This window comes from Crinia signifera, chromosome 1, assembly GCF_055691185.1.
Source record: "Crinia signifera chromosome 1, ASM5569118v1, whole genome shotgun sequence".
Classification (NCBI taxonomy): domain Eukaryota; kingdom Metazoa; phylum Chordata; class Amphibia; order Anura; family Myobatrachidae; genus Crinia; species Crinia signifera.
In genome coordinates this window covers 463,344,401-463,361,951 of record NC_139217.1, presented here as the reverse complement: position 1 = coordinate 463,361,951, position 17,551 = coordinate 463,344,401, and the positions used below count along the sequence as shown (strand labels likewise).

Sequence of the window (17,551 nt, the reverse complement as noted above, 5' to 3'; positions counted from 1 at the left end):
CTACTGATTGAACCGTTCCGATGGTGGGGGGGGGGGGGGGGGGTGCGTATATGCATATGGGTAGACCTCCTGTGCAGATGCCTTCGGTGGGTATCACACTCGCATGGGTAGGGGAGGGAGACACCGGCCTGGGGCAAGGCAATGCCCGGTGTTAAATGGGTGTCCCCTGGGAATACAGGCAAGGGTGATGCCTGCTGATGTCACATGACTCTTTGGTGGACACCGACAATGGTATATGAAGGAACAGCAGCAAGGAACGAGTCGCAGATTTTATGATTGCTGAGAAATTAGATTTAGTAAGTAATGTTTGCATTTCTGTAAAACCAAGCAATTGTCCGATATTGGCTGTTTCCCGTTGAGTCGCTAAAGCAGACCGATTTTATTGATAGATTGTTTTTATTTATTTTTTTACATCAACACAGAAACGTTTTCATAAATAGAAAAATAATTTGGAATGACAAATCATACATCATTTCAAGTTGTGGAACGTCATACAATAGTCGCCATCTTTGGTCGTACTCCAAAATTGTTTGCACAGAAATCTTACAGAAAACCACAAGCAGTGTATGTACAAAACCGGCCTTAATGTCGGACAGCAAATATCGTAAAGCACGTCAGAATGCAATAGTGTCATGGGGTGCGTTCTGGAAATAAACAGCGACCATGCGTCAGACCCTGGATAGGAGCGTGGCGTGCCGCCACGTGATTAATCGTCCACTGGCAACACTGGGTTATGTGCTGTTCCCCTCGGCCACAACACCCAACACTGGGTCTCAGTCCAATACAGTAAATACAGCGCCACTCGGGGTTATTCTAGTTTATTCGTCCAATGTCCAATGTAATAAAGAAGTTTTCTGCTATAAAGTCTATGTTAAAGCTGAAAATATATTGTCCCTGGATGATATTAATTAGGATCTGCAGCGATCAACAGCACTTCATAGTACATATGTAACATACCCCATATGTATTGCAGACAAGCGGAAAACAGGGGTGTGGCCTGAGGGCGCATCATCTGCAAGACCACGCCCCCTTTTCATAGGCCACATCTCCTTTTCAGGCGCACGTTGGGAGGTATGATGTAAACCCAGAGCCATAACTAGACGTTCTGGTGCCTTAGGCCAGAGGGAGGATTGGCTTCCACAATGCTGTCAATTTAAAACCATTAGAGCTGAGCAGATCTATAAAGTGGGTCCGATTCAGGATCGTTTGTATCGATCCGAATTCGGTCTCAATGGGTGGGTTTGCGCATGCGCATTTCTGCGAACAAGCAAGCCCAGACATCGCACAGCTTCCGTTCGTTGCGGGGAGGGAGGGCCAGGGGGGTGGAAACAGCGCTGCAGCAGGGGAAAGACTAGCGTTATATGGGCATCCATGCCTACCGGGGGCACGGCGGCTGACGTCCCAACAACCGCTGTTTAGTGAGCCATGCTGAATCAGTCCCAGTGTGCAGCCAATAAACCTTCTAAAAATAAAAAAGGTGATGTTGCCCGTAGCAACCAATCAAATTATGTCTATAATAACAGACTCTATTGTTGCTATGAGCAACGTGATGCTTTTCATTTTTAGAAGCTTTTTCCCCCTACATATCTAATCAGCTGCAATGCTAATTATCTTTGGTACTTGTTTCCTAGCACGGCGCCACCGATTTTGATCGGGTCGGAAAAATCGGGTCGGTCGCATCGCATCCCTGGTACCCTATTTTACATTGGATTCAATGTAAAATTGTCCCCAGACCCCAATTTGAACCCCCCTGATGGGTCAAATGCCCCCATTGTGAACGGCACCCCACGATTGACGCCAACACGAAGCATGGTGAGCACAGCGAGCCCGAAGCGTGGCGAGCGCAGTGAGCCCCGCGAGGGGACGCGCATAACTTCACAGGTATACGCGTCCCCTCGCGGGGCTCGCTGCGCTCACCACGCTTCGGGCTCGGTGGCTCGCCACACTAATCTATTCTCAACTCCACGCCGACGTGGATAGTGGGGGTATGAAAAGGTCGGAGGACGCATACCGCCGCCCCTCGCGGGCTCGCTACGCTCGCCTTGCTTCGGGTTGGCGTCAATAGTGGGGTGGCGTTCACAATGGGGGGGCATTCATTAATACCCATGACGGGGGCATATACAATGAGAAATGGGCCATATTGGCCCATTTCCCATTGTTTCCTATGTAAAATATGGTTAATCGCGTCCATCGCATCTTGTGCCATTATAATGGCACACGACCGACACGATCAACGCGATTACAACGTTAAAAATAATTTAACATTGAACCCTATGGCAAAATCGCGTTGATCGCGTCGGTCGCGTCGTGTGCCATGTTAACTTAAGGTACACGACCTGTAACGACGGGCGCCGTGCTAGGAAACAAGTACCTTATCTTTTACAAACGTATATTGTGTATCTAACAATGACAAATAGCTTCACATAATTAGAATTTGCAGAGTTCATTTGCAGAAGCAAATAGATCCTTGTGTAAGGTGTCAAACTTCAATGTGAGAGGTGATGGGTTAGAGTCCTGGATATTACAGTATTTGGAAAAGTGTGTGTTGAATAAAGGATGTAACTGAGGGTGCTAGGGGACAAGACGGGGTGGTGGCCAGATGCAGGGGGAGTTGCTTAGGGAGATGCTGGGGTGCAAAGAGGAGGAGAATGATTAAAACAAAAAATTGAGAGGCACCACCGAGCAGTGCCTCCTGCCTCGTGGCGCTCTGCTGCATGTTGTACAGCCCTGATGTAATCTTTGTGATTGGTTTTTGTAGTGTTGATTTAAAATACATAGCTTATTTAGGATCAACCTTTGATGTCAAGTGCTTGGAATCTTTAACTAGCCGCCTCCTCATTCACGGGGGGAGGCAGCAACAATTTCAAATATTTGTGTCTTTAAAATGAAAAATAAATTAATTTAGCTTTTTTTATTATTTTCAGAGCGATTTAAACACAACCCCAGGTCTTACCAAATTCAAAAGATAAAGTGTATTATTCGTATAAAAAAACAAATGTACATGCATAAATGGATGTCAGACCTGTTTGGTATCTTTGGAATGATCCCGCAACTGTAAATAACAATACAATTTTATAGATCTTGTAAAAGGAATATAATCTACAAGGGTCAATGGCATCAATTGTGTTTTGTTAAAGCGGACCCATCACCTACAGACAGAAACGAGGCAGCCACCCTGTGCTCTGAGCCGCTATTCTTCAGTCCAGCCTATCAAATCGTAAGAAACCAGTGACATCATTGAGGCAGGAGCACTTGGTGCCTCACACCTCAGAGTCAGCTGTATTTGGCAGCCTAGAAAATCTTGATTGCTTCCAGTGTATGTGGCGGATAATGTTTTAGGTACTGGTTTTAGCAAGCGGCGTATGGGCCAATGTCATATTCCATGGGTCGCTGCCGAGATAGAACTGCTGTGGAGAAATGTTTTCATTATGTGCCAACGAAAATGCATAAAGCCCCCCGTTTCTGTCCGATTCCAGGCGCGCCCGCTCCAGAAGCTTCAGGGCAGAGTCCTCATACTGAGTTTCTTCAAGTAGTTGTTTTTGACTGGGTCCTGGCAGACAGATGGCCCCGGTAGACATATGACCACTGTTGTTCTCTAGACTTGGCGGTATCATCATGAAACTCTCGTCTTCGGGGTGGTTGTTGTGTGTAAACAGAAGACTTGAGGTCCTCCAGGCTGCCGGCTTCCTCCCTCTCCTGGGCCGGGACATCCGACAGCTTTGCCTCTTGATGTGGCGATGGAGGTGGTCCGACCTGGTGAAGCTCTTGTAGCAGAACTCGCACTGGTAGGGCCGGATCCCTGTGTGGATTCGCATGTGGTTCTTCAGATCGTAGTTGTGGACAAATTTGGCGTTGCAGTGGATGCAGAGGTAAGGCCTCTCGCCGGTATGTTTCCGCATGTGGATCTTCAGTTTGTCCTGCCTAGAAAAAGAAATGAACATGCTCAAATGATATACATCATAATAATAATAATGTATAAAATAATATAAACATTCAAAAGTAATATATCTTACTAGTTAAAAGCTAGTGATGGCTTCTACAATGCACTTTCACTTTGAGCTGGAACAGTTTTTACTTTAACTTTGAGCTGTCACCAATTTTACTTTTGCTTTGAACTGTGACCGTTTTTACTTTCACTTTGTGCTGTGACAGTCTTTACATTTGCTTTGAGCTGTGGCAGTTTTTAGCCCATAAAACTCCCCACCCCGCACCCAGTCATTATCTGCTCCTACCCCCAATCTCTTTTGAAATGGATCAGTGTCCCTGCAAAATTTGCTTTCACTTTCTGTTATGACATCTTTTAGCACACAGAGGAGTGATTAGGTCCGTGGAGTGGCCTCTAGTGGTCAGTGGCGGTACTATATATAGATAGATCGATCACAGAAGAGTTTTCGGACTCCGATGCTTAATCACCCACTTTGGAGGCCATACATACATACATGGAGGCTGCAGCCCCGTAGCTACCTATGTAATATTTAGGGGACATACAGGAATATAGCAACCCCCATGCTTTCAGTTGTAGAACGCTGGAAAATATTTTGTCATACTGTTTTTAAAATGTTACGCTGGGTACGCACCGGATTACATTTTAAAACGATTTTGATATTGCCGATCAAAATCGGTCAGATTTTTTAAATTGAAACATTGTATAGTGCGTATGCACAATGTCGCTGACAATGTGCACTCCTGCCCCACTGAAATGTGGACAAGTCTCACACATGCTCCTGCAACTAGCATTATTTCAGCTACCTCTTCGTAGACCCCCATGAATCGCGTCAGTTGGCTGGAATGGGGGCAGGGCTTTAACCTTTTGCGTGCCATCGTTTGTGTGAGAGATGTGCAAAATATCTGCTAAAAATGCCGGCGTTCCTCACATTTGTTATATAAATTCAAATAAAAAAAATGCTGTGAGAAAAAAGATTATATTTCCTAAATAAGGTAACGTTACAGGTCATTATGACAAATTGTCTTGGCACACAGACACTTCCACCCCATCCCCTGATGTGCAGCCTCTGCGTCTCCTCTCTGGCCCTCAAAGTTTGTAAGTATGTGATATAGCATGTGCAGAACATGTTAGCTCATTCTCCTCATCACTCAATTAATGGCTGATTGGTCCAATAATTGTAGAGTTTGTACCTAGCTTAAAGTTAGGTACAGTGGTGTAACTACTGTAAGGCAGCCCCAGCTGCCTGCTTGTGGCAGCAAGTGGCAGCGGGGTCTGTGTGGGTGCTCGACGCACTGACATGCTGCTGCCTGCCGCTGCCCACTGGCTGAGCACCGGAGGCGAGTCAGCCGCAGTGTGGCAGAGGCAACTAATCCCCCCACTAATTCAATTGACTGTACACAGAGCCGGCTATTGGGGTGTGTCGGAGCCAAGGGAAGCAGCAGTGTCTGCTGGTCTCTCTTCCTCTATGCTGCTTCAGCTTCTCCGTTATGCGTGTGACGTCATCACGTCACACGCTGGAGAGGAACCCGGGGGGGGGGGGGGGCGGCGAGGACATCACAAACTTTTTGGCAGGGGGGAGCAAAATTTATAGTTACTCCTCTGCTACAGTTGTATCGGGCAGCCATTCACGCTGCCCGATCTATCGGGACAGGCATCTTAAATGGGCAGTTGCATTTGCCCAGTAAGCTGCCGATCAACGGCGGGCACGGCTATACAGGCGGTTGGCGGATTGCCGTATACACAGCACATTGCACCGATATGTGGTGCACAGCCGATGCGATACAGTATATCTGTGAACCTCACCATTCAGATATATTGGTTGTTCAGTCAAAAGGCTGATATAACAGCCAGTGTGTAGTACACGCCTTTACTCTGTATGTTACATGTGGGCCTCAAGGGGAAATAAATTGTAAAAATGGTTGTATTTAATTTTATTCATTTATTTTGCATGATTTAAAGCAGCAATTTTTTAAATTACAAAATTCTGCATTTCGGTTTGGAAAAATATATTTTCCAGCCCAAAACACACATGAAAAAAGTGACATTTTGATAAATCTTTCTTGCGTGATATCTGAAGAACAGTATAATGTGAGGTACTGTATATTGTCGACGTAGTTTACACTTTGGTGACGCTATATATATAGGATTTACCGCCTGAGTCTGACCAGAGCGAGCATTAACCACCTGCCCAGTAATCCCACCATTGTGTCCTACTACATCAGCAGCGCACCTGGAGATGGGCTGTTGTATGACGCAGCTTAGCAAGGACGGAGGATGTTATATTATCTGTCTATGGTGCACACTATAGCGGCAACCACAACAGGGGTTACAGACCATAACGGATTTGGGGATTTTTCTCATTACAAATAGACATCCGTGACATGTTTGAAAACAGCTGAGGAGATGTATTAAACCTTCTAAAATGCTTCTATGCTGGTGCCCATAACAACCAATCAGATTGTAGCTATCGATACCTCCCAACTTGCTCTGTGTTTGCCCAAAATTAGGGGTGTGACTTCTTGAGTATGGGTGTGGCTTTGCTGGAAAATACTTTATCCATACTCCACGCACACATTTTTCATGACTGCGGGAGAATGCCCAAGCTCCATACAGTATATGGGTTGGAGGGCGCCACGTTCCCTGTCGCATCCATCTTTACATATGAAAGCGATTCCCTGGTGATCACCAACAATGGGCCTGATTCATGTTTGTAAGTAAATTAAAGGCCCCCTTACAATACAGTCCTACCAGTTTGCCCTTAAGAGCCCCCCAACCGCTTCCCAGGAGGCTATTTACTATTTGGCAGTTGATGTGCCAGATATACATGCAATAAATCGCTGGCAGCGGCTGGGAGGGGGGGGTGGGCAGGGAGGGTCCGTGTGGCACGGGGTGGGCAGCGGGACTGGGAAGTGAGTCATCTGGGTCCGTGCGGTGGCTGGGATCTAAGTAGCGCTATTTGCCAGGCGGCCGGGCAGGAAGCTCTGCTGAATTTGAAAACATTTTGAAAAGACTGGCCGGACGCTGATTGGCTGAATCTCAGCCAATCAGCGTGTGGCCGTGTTTTAAAATTCAGCAGCGCTTCCCGCGCCGCTGTCCGGCAAATATCGCTACGTAGTTCCCCAGCTGCCGCACAGACCCCGCTGATTGATTGGACCAACACATCGTGGGTGCCGCTGATGTGCCGCTGATGGGTCCGATTCTACTGATTGAACCTGCAGCAAACACATCCAAATTTCTCATCCGGATCCATCTGGATCTGTGTAAGGGCACCTTAACTTTGGGGGTGTCTGTGGTCCCGGCGCTCCTCCTGGCTCCTGCAAATGAAAATGACCATGACAAAATGGCTTCCCCTAACAGCAGACCTTTTTTGAGGATGCTAGAGGAGGCCGCCACCTCCTCCAGCGTCCTCAAAAAGTGTCTGCTGTAAGGGGAAGCCATTTTGTCAAGGTCATTTTCATTAGCAGGAGCCAGGAGGAGCGCCGGGACTGCAGATAAGTAACTGGCGGCAAGTAGAGGAGTATCACTGGTCCTGGCAGCAGTGCAGCGCATCGATAGCCCCGCAGACCCCCCAGGGCCAATACTTACTCAGCGCCTCCCCGCGACTGTGGGGTCTGCGGGCCTTTTGTTTACGCCACTGGTCCAGCGCCATGACCATAAATGTCCTTATTTCATTTATAAATAGAGCTTTTTAATTTTTATGCCTCAAATGTTCCTGTTATTATCTTTTATTTATACAAATGCTGCAGAATTAATGATGTCAGAACCATCTATACTTTTGCACATTCATAAATGATCTTTAATTAATACAAATTTCTGTCTATGGGTTACTGCACCTGTATAGTCTGTTAGTTATAAACCCATACTTGCCTACTTTTGAAAACTAGTTCCAGGGAGATTATAGTTGGTAGTAGAATTTTGCACAGCGCCCCATTGAAGGGGGCGTGTCATGCTCCTCCCAAAGGGTGTGTCTAGTTCCATATATGGACAGATTGTGAACAGATATTGTGAACGTGGCACCTAGAAGCGTGGGTGTGTACTGCTACATCTGAGAGGAATCTTATAAAATGACTTATATCCAAATGTAGATGATCCCCAAAGCAGTTAGTAAGAGATACTGTACTTGGTAAAGTGCTGGGAACTGGTGCTGATGATTCAATGTAAATGTATCTGTCTCTCATTCCTTTTTTCCCAAAAAATGTAACAATGTAATGTGGGCTAAGTCAAATGAGGGAGATTGCTAGACTAATGAGGGAGAGAGGGAGATTGCTGCTATGTCAGGGAGTCTCCTGCAGAATGCAGGAGGGGAGGTAACTATGATGTAACAGTGTAATGTGGGCTAGGTGACATGAGGGAGATTGCTAGACTAATGAGGGAGATTGCTGCTATGACAGGGAGTCTCCTGCAGAATGCAGGAGGGGAGGTAACTATGATGTAACAGTGTAATGTGGGCTAGGTGACATGAGGGAGATTGCTAGACTAATGAGGGAGAGAGGGAGATTGCTGCTATGACAGGGAGTCTCCTGCAGAATGCAGGAGGGAAGGTAACTATGATGTAACAGTGTAATGTGGGCTAGGTGACATGAGGGAGATTGCTAGACTAATGAGGGAGAGAGGGAGATTGCTGCTATGACAGGGAGTCTCCTGCAGAATGCAGGAGGGGAGGTAACTATGATGTAACAGTGTAATGTGGGCTAGGTGACATGAGGGAGATTGCTAGACTAATGAGGGAGAGAGGGAGATTGCTGCTATGACAGGGAGTCTCCTGCAGAATGCAGGAAGGTAGGTAACTATGATGTAACAGTGTAATGTGGGTTAGGTGACACGAGGGAGATTGCTAGACTAATGAGGGAGAGAGGGAGATTGCTGCTATGTCAGGGAGTCTCCTGAAGAATGCAGGAGGGAAGGTAACTATGATGTAACAGTGTAATGTGGGCTAGGTGACACGAGGGAGATTGCTAGACTAATGAGGGAGAGAGGGAGATTGCTGCTATGACAGGGAGTCTCCTGCAGAATGCAGGAGGGTAGGCAACTATGAATAAATCCATCTCAGTATGTATTGTTACTGTATAGATGGGTAATTAAAAGCAATATATACCTTGGTTGTCCACTAGGTGTCACCAGATCCCTAGAATTTACGCTCACAGAACAAGCAAGGTGCACAGGGCTCTCTGTCAATTGTTCTCAAAACAGACCTTCACATACCTAGATGTTATTAACATTGAGGAGCTAACTGCAAGCGTTTTTATTTTCCAGTTGCTGCAACTCCCCAGTGATAGGAATTTAAATGACCGAACTTTTGGAATGGAGATATTTCTCTAATCTATTTTCTCTATATGTTTTGTTTACCATGCTCTTTGCCAAATTCTTCACTACACCCTACACCCAATCCCGCACAGGTCACTACAGCTGGGAAATACATTTGGTACCGGGTAAAATCCTCGGCTTGAAATTGTCTGTGTTCAGTGTTCGGATGAGCAATTCTTTTTAAAAGTTTTCTCTTTAAAAAAAAATAAAAAATCTTTGAGGGAAAATTAACCCTTTTTTTTAATCATATTTAACTAAAATATTAATTCACATTTTATTGCCTTAGTAATTGGGGGAGGATAGTATATTGCTCAGGTGAAGGTGACACGTGACTGCCCTTGTTTGTGTCTCTTCATACTGTATGGGGGGGGGGGGGGCGGTCATTTGGTCTACAGCATGATGGTAGACAGTCATTAGCTTGACACCATTAGGTCGACATGGGAAAAGGTCAACATGGTTCTAGGTCAAAATGTCATTAGTTCGACAGGTCGTTATTTCGACAGGTCACTAATTCGACAGTGTGTAGGTCGACAGCCAAAAGGTCGACATGGGGGTTTTCGCTATTTTTTGAGCCGACATGTGCCGACAGGCGGTATTTCATGCCCTACCATCCACTAGGGCACGGTGGCAAAATATAATAGTGTGCCGAGCGCATCGGTGCACTTTAAACTGTGTCCATGTTGACTGTGTTGCCATTCAGGTAAAAAAAACCATGTCGACCTTTTGTCTGTCAACCTAGACATTGTCGAAATAATGACCTTTCAATCGACCGACCTGTCGAACTAATGACCTTTCGGCCTAGAACCATGTCGACCTAGACACGTGTCGACCTTTTCCCTTCCCGATCTAACGGTCGAATGATTTGTCTTCTGCGTGGATTGCATCGTGTCGCGGGGATTGTGTCGGTAGCGGGTCGTGAGTTCGGCGTATATATGCAGACTAACGAGCAGGTCGGAATTTTTTTTTATTTTTTTATTTGAGCGGAATGAGATCCTAAATTGATGACTGCTCACCTAAATGCCAACTCATTGGGGAAATAAGGTGAGGTGGAATAACCAGGGGCATTAATGAGCGGGGTACAGCGCCAGTGACCTGGTGCAGTGGAGCGACAATGTGAACTGAATCAGATACTGGGGATTATTCTGATTGGATGTTTAGCATCTACGCACGCGCAGTTATGGGCATGTGCAGACGCTTGGTGCGAGCGGGCACGGCGAACTGCGTCAGCAGATTGTCAGCTACCCGTCCGCTTCCCGCACAGGGCACTCAGAGATCTGAGACACCTCTGCCGACCATCGAATGTTTTCTCCCCCACACCCAAGGCTGTGAATGGATGCAAATCATCCATTTGCAGCCCTGCGGGGGATCGCGGCATGCAAGGAGGCCATGTGGGCGGTGTCAACCAGAATAAGGTCCACCATGTGTAAGAATTTTCTCTTGTTCATGGTCACGGGAACTTTTTTTCCTCCTCTTAAACAGCTGATCACAAGCATTTGTATAAATAGGCTTACCGTAATATCCCTTTAAATCAATACATCATGAATTACACAGGTTCTGTGGCTGGCTGACTTAAATCTGCATTTCACCTGGTTTTAAACAGCCACGGAACCTGTCATTCATGTGTGTCCAAGTTTAAAGGGACAGTATGGTAAGCCTATGTATTATTTAGGGGTACAATGGTAAATGTCCAACAGCCCTGATTTCCGGTAGACAAAGAGGGGGAACGGGACACATAGGAACCAGGGCTAACCATTGGCTAAAAACAAGAGGGTGTTTGTCTAAAGGCCCCCATACACTAGCCGATTTTGGTCAGATTTAGGCCAGATCAGTCGGATCTGGCCTAAATCGGACCAAAATCGGCTAGTTTTGATGTCCCCTCAGATCCGATGCGCGGTCCCGTGCGCATCGGATCTGCGTCGGGTGGTCGGACCTGCTGCACGTCCGACCACCTGACTTGGGACCTAGTGGGGCGGTGCAGCGGTGGAGGGAGCAGGGGGGGCTGGGGACGCTGCGAGGGACACAGGCAGCATAGAGCCGGGAGCTGTCAGCCCTGAATAAAAAAAAAAAAAGGCCATACAATGAATGGGCGGCCTGTGATTGGCTGAGCGCTCTCTCATCCAGTCAGCAATTGGCTGAGAGAGCGCTCAGCCAATCACAGGCTGCCCATTCATTGTATACAGTAGGCTTTTTTTTTCTAGCACTGACAGCTCCCGGCTCCCTCTGCCCGGCTCTATGCCGTCTGTGTCCCCCGCAGCATCTGTGTCCCCGCAGGGTCCCCAGCCCCCCTGCTCCCACCAGCAGCCCCCCCCCCCCTGCTCCCCGGGTTTTTTACATGTGATAAATCGAGACGATTTATCACATGTAAAAAATGGCACATCAAGTGCCAATCTAATCAAGCTCCCCCGGGGCGCAGCCGGGGAAGCTCAGGGGGAAGTCGGGGGCGACTTGTCCTAAGGACAAGTCGCCCTAGTGTATGGGGGCCTTTAAGGCAGACAAAAGACAAAACAGCGTTCCCCCCCCCCCCTGTTTTCAGTTACTTAAACTGCACCACCAACCCAATACTATACTACATACTTATAAGTAGTATAGATTGGTTTTTGAACACAATATACCTTCCATATATCTCTCTAATTCATAAGTCTGTGCGAATCCATCCATATTCCTCTACCCATTGGCTAACCGGTGTCCTTATTTGTCCAATGAGGACAGTAGCGATGGCGTTTCCGCAATCTTCACTGCTTCCGGAGCAAAGCTGAATCAGGGCCTGTGTCTCCGTAGGCTACAGTGGGTGCAGGGAGGCTCCTGACGCTGAGCATAATCAGTTTCCATTGGCTGATTCCCTCCCCCCCACCACCACCTATCTGATCCTGAGTGAGGGGCATGATGGACGACCCCCTTGCAACGCCACAAATGTTTATGTTTTTTTTTTTTGGGGGGGGGGGGGATGGCCACAACTATTTAAAATCCCCCACACCCCCAGTGCCATCGGCCCTACTCTCTAAGGGTTAAATTTATTAAGATGGGAGTTCTATTGGAGATGGGATGTTGAAATAGGGAGCAAAATCTGATTGGTTGCCATGGACGACATCCCATCTTAGAAATCCCATCTTAGTAAATTCACCTCTAAGACTCTAATGATATTACCCTCTGTAGCACAGGAGTCATTCTGAAGTAGCTAAACCCCTGAGGGTAGATTTACTAATACTGCTATCACATCGCAAAGCCGGCTCCTCCCCCTTTCACATTACACCGAGTCGCCAATTATGCACAGGATGATCCGGATTTAATCCTTCGAATTGCTGGGTTGTTCAACCTGGGTTATTAGTTTCGGTGATGTCACAATGCGCCTCAACCCAGGTCCACCCGGGACCAACCCAGCAACTACCCGGGTTATTGACGCGATATAAAAGTGGTATATAGTATCTATATTAGACAAGCAACCATGATATATATCATTATTTCCCAACGTTAGTGCTCAAGCACACTAACAGTCCAGGGGTTCATTTTAGCCATACATGAGCACATCTGATTCCATTTGTGGATCGGTTATTTAGATTTACGCATCTGTGCTCAAACATGGATATCCTTAACACCTGAAATGTTACTGTGCCTTGAGGGTTAAGCTTAGGAACCACTATATATATATATACTATATATATATATTCTTGGGCAAGAATTAACTCAGGAATCTACTATCTTCTCACCTGGTAAAGCGGACCTCACATATACTGCACATGTATGGCTTTTCTCCCGTGTGCGTCCTCATGTGCCGTGGCAGTTTTCCAGCCCCCATGATGACCTTGTGACATATCGGACATTGTTGCGAGGCCTTTGGCTTTATCTTCCTCTCTTCCTCCAAAGGCCATGGTGGAAACATGCCCAAGTGAGCCGCACTTAGAAAGCTGAGATAGGTGCTGTAGTCCATTTCTGCCTTAATCTGCCCAAAGTGTTTAGAGGAATGTTCTAGAAACATGTCTTTGAAGAAATCGGTGGAAAACGGGAGGGCTGGTATCTCGTCATTCTCCTCCTCCTTAATTTTCCTGTCCTTGATGACAAGATCTAGAGGGCCAATGTCTACCTGTTGCTCTTGAAGTTGCGAAAAGGCCAAATCTGCATTCCACAGCTGGGGGAAAAAGCCAGGTACAAAGTGAGAGATGGTCGGTGTTTTGTCCACCATGTTGTTTTTGGGGTATGGGTTTTCACTTAACAATGACTCGATCGAGAAGTCTTTTATAGCACTTTGGTGGCCAGAAGAATTGTTGGTAGAAGAATAATGGGTTGGGATGTCCCTCTGAGTTTCATGGTAACCAGATTCTGGATGATCTGACGATGGAGAACTTTGGTGGCATCTGGTTTCCTCAAGTATTGTTTGGTTTTCCTGGTTCACCAAATCTTTTGGCTCATCCTCGTCATCATCATCCTCATCATCGTCTTCTTCTCTCTCTTCATCCTCTTCCTCTACATCTCTCGGAGTCTCTAGGATTTCCAGACACACATTGATGATGCACTGGATCTCCAGCATCTCAGCCGCATCAAGGATGTGTTTTAAGTTGGATGTTGTGATGGTGAGTGTTGATGTGTAGGCAAATTCTAAGATGGCGGCGAAGGCTTCCGGCTTGACAAAGTCAATTTCGTAAATATATGGCTGCTCCACCATTGAGCCTGTGGTAAAAAGCTTTTTGAAATACTTGCTGCAGGCCGCTAGAACAGACCTGTGAGTTCGATATTCCTGGTCCTGAATGATGAGGATAACGTCACAGAGTAACCCATCGTGTCTCTGCTGGTTCAGTCCACATAGTATGTCACTGCTGTGGTTAGGAAATGGAATGCCGATTAAATCCTCATCTCCACCGGCCATGTTCTCATAAGTGGTCCTGAAACAGAGCAGAAACGGGGAGATCAGTCTGGTGGCATTGACATTCAAATATAAAATAACTCAATATTTATGTTCTAGAGAAAGGACTCCTTCCGTATCCACCCCAGAATATTATTTCAGAGCTTAGACCGTTTCAGATCTGGCTGAAGAATTCTCGGTGGGGCTAAAATGGAATCACCCAGTTGACTAGGTGCCATGCCAAATGAGACACTCCCCAAATTATTCCATTACGTTATGGATTATAAAGCATTTAAACGTTTCTTTTAACTCTCAGATTGTTTTAACATATTGAACCATGTGAATGAGAAGATCAGTTATATATTACTAGCCAAAACCCAAATGGCTGCTCCATGCCGATGTCCCCGGGGCTCAACTGCTCCTCGCTCAGCCCCGGCCAAATTCAGGAGACGGATGAAACTATGGAGAGGTTGCAACCACACAGACCACTAAAAAGCCTCAATCGGATTGCCACCCCACTCACGCACCTCCAAAATAGAAGAGCCTGGTGAAATAAGTTTTAGCAAGCAGAGCACGGGGTTTCTACAAATGGGAGGTTCTTGGTTGGTGAACGCTGACCCAAAACTGGCAGGTCCTTTTCTTTCAATATACTATGCGGTTTATTTACTAAGATGGGAGTTGTATGTTGCTATGGGCAACCAGCCAGCGTCTACTTCTTGTTTATTTAGCACTTACTAGAAGATAATAGATAGAAGCCCATTGGTTGCCCATCTGAATTACAACTCACATTTTAGTAAATAAACCCCTATGGGAAACCTTTTGCTGATATCTGTTTATACAGCAAACATACGGATGACCAGTGGTTAGGTTCCCGGGACTAAGAATAACGATACATGCTGGAATCTTGGATTCTTGGCTACACGTGAGTGTTTTGACCTTGGCTACATGCGAGTGCTGAAACCATGGACTCTCGGCTACATGTGAGTACTGAAAACTTGGACTCTCGGCTACATGTGAGTGCTAGAACCTTGGACTTTCGGCTACATGTGAGTGCTGGAACCTTGGACTCTCAGCTACATGTGAGTACTGAAAACTTGGACTCTCGGCTACATGATGTACTCTCGGCTACATGTGAGTGCTGGAACCTTGGACTCTCGGCTTTATGTGAGTGCTGGATCCTTGGACTCTCGGCTACATGTGAGTGCTGGAACCTTGGACTCTCGGCTTCATGTGAGTGCTGAGACCTTGGACACTCAGCAACATGTGTGTGCTGGAATCTTGGACTCTCAGCTACATGTGAGTGCTGGAACCTTGAACTCGGGTACATGTGAGTGCTGGGACCTTTGACACTCAGCTACATGTGAGTGCTGGAATCTTGGACTCTCAGCTACATGTGAGTGCTGGAATCTTAGACACTCAGCAACATGTGAGTGCTGGAATCTTGGACTCTCAGCTACATGTGAGTGCTGGGACCTTGGACACTCAGCTACATGTGAGTTCTGGGACCTTGGACACAGCTACATGTGAGTGCTGGAATCTTGGACTCTCGGCTACATGTGAGTGCTGGGACCTTGGACTCTTAGCTACATGTGAGTGCTGGAACCTTGGACTCTCGGGTACATGTCAGTGCTGGAACTTTAAACTCCCGTCTAATCCTTTATTTTGTGCTTAAGACTTTTCTAAAGCATCCTGAGACCTTTAGGAGAAAAGCGCTACATAAATATATGATATATTCAGCGGGGCTGCGGCACAGATGCTCGTTAGGCTGCGAGCTTCACAGCTTACCGACCCCACCAGAATGACCCCTTTAGTCAGCTACATTTTATAGAAAGCCAGGATTCTCCAGGGAAAGGGTATGTCTGTGTCCTCTGACAGGGGTGCCTCCCATTTCCTTCATTATCTGCTGAGCTGGAGGTTTAGCATTGCAGGTCCCCTGGCCTCCTTAACTGTGATCAGCCTGTAAGCTACACAGTGGAATTTGTCATGCTGCGGTGGCTTCCTCTTTCCTCATGGAAGATCAATGCAAAAACAGGGACCTTGTCACTATCTCTGCCCACCTCCCACACACCCAGAAGGCAACTCCACAATGATTAGCTTGTGGGAGCAGGAAGCCCAGGGCCATGGGAAAAGGGACAAGTGTTCAGATCACACCCCAGCTGCTGGGGCGGCTACCTACATCCCATCGCCTCTCAAGACCACTCCGCCTGGACACAGTTAACCCTGGGGAGACCGCTTCTGTCCTGTGAATGTGCTGGGGGGACCGTCAGTGTTTTCTTCTTGAGGAGAATTACAGAGACAACCGTCAAGACAATCACGTGTTTTTTATTAAGAGCTTCCTTGCAAGCTGGGTCAATGCAGAGCGATTGAGGTCTCAACAAAAGCTCTGCAGTTGCCGCATGTTTGCAGGAGAAGCTCACCCACCTGCCACTTATCCTGGAAGTGGCTTTAGCAGACTGAACATTAGACGGCGGATTTGTCCTTTGCAAAAGTGCTCAGGAGAAACTGGATTTGTACCTTGTGAAAATACAACTGCAATGGATTCATTCATTTCAGTGGTGTTTCAAAGGGTATCTTTACTTAACTGGGTGCAAATGATCCAAGGGCCTAATTCAGCTGGAGTTGTAGTTTTGCAAACAAACGCAAAACTACAACTGTCATCTGCATACCTTCCACGGGAACGTTCAATATTTGGGGGGATGTTCCCGCTTCCCAATTGGGGGCTGGAAGTGTCCCATGGTGGGGGGGGGGGATTAGGGGCCCACCACATTACTGCCCGTAAACGGCGCATCAATATTCCATTGCTTGTCAACCTTGTGACCGTGGGCCTTATTTTGGTTCATTCTTTCTGACAAAATCCTTCTTAGATGGACAAAACCATGTGCACTGCAGGGGGGGCAGATGTAACATGTATAGAGAGAATTAGATTTGGGTGAGTAATTTTGTTTCTGTGCAGGGAAAATACTGACTGCTTTATTTTTACACTGCAATATAGATCTCACTTTGAAGTAAAACCCCACCCAAATCTAATTCTCTCTGCACATGTTACATCTGGCCCACCTGCAGTGCACATGGTTTTGCCCATCTAAGAAGGATTTTGTCAGAAAGAATGAACCAAAATAAGGCCCCGTATCCCAACCATTTGGCCCCTCTAGTCTGCCCTTTAAGGGTGCGGTTATTAGGGTTAAGGTTGTATTAGGGGATTGATTTATAGGTTCGGGTATTAAAATTTGAGTATTAGGGTCAGGGTCCAGATTAAAGGCCTAATTCAGTACAATTCTGAACGGGGCATATTCGACCCCGTTCTGATGATGGGGGTGGCGCATGTGAAAACGCGTTTTTGAGCATGCGCAGACCCTTCAGTGAACGTCTTTAGTGAGTTACACACACACCGGGCCGTGCTTTGCAGAGAGGGAGGGCCGAGGTCGGACGGCGGCCGAAATGGGACTCGCCGAAGGCAGGCGAAATCA

General features: G+C 46.8%; 1 protein-coding gene across 4 annotated transcripts in view; it reads right to left on the bottom strand.

Moving 5' to 3' along the window:
* Window positions 1-1,945: 1,945 nt before the first annotated feature.
* ZBTB7C (zinc finger and BTB domain containing 7C) overlaps window positions 1,946-17,551 on the bottom strand; it is a 139,876-nt gene continuing 124,270 nt past the window's right edge. For all 4 annotated transcript variants that reach the window (XM_083155304.1, XM_083155303.1, XM_083155305.1 and 1 more), the window contains 2 exons: window positions 12,955-14,124; window positions 1,946-3,921 (listed from right to left, as the gene is read on the bottom strand). In XM_083155304.1, the coding sequence (XP_083011430.1) occupies window positions 3,336-3,921; window positions 12,955-14,108 (1,740 nt within the window). In that variant the 5' untranslated portion in view covers window positions 14,109-14,124 and the 3' untranslated portion in view covers window positions 1,946-3,335. The remainder of the gene's footprint in view (window positions 3,922-12,954; window positions 14,125-17,551) is intronic.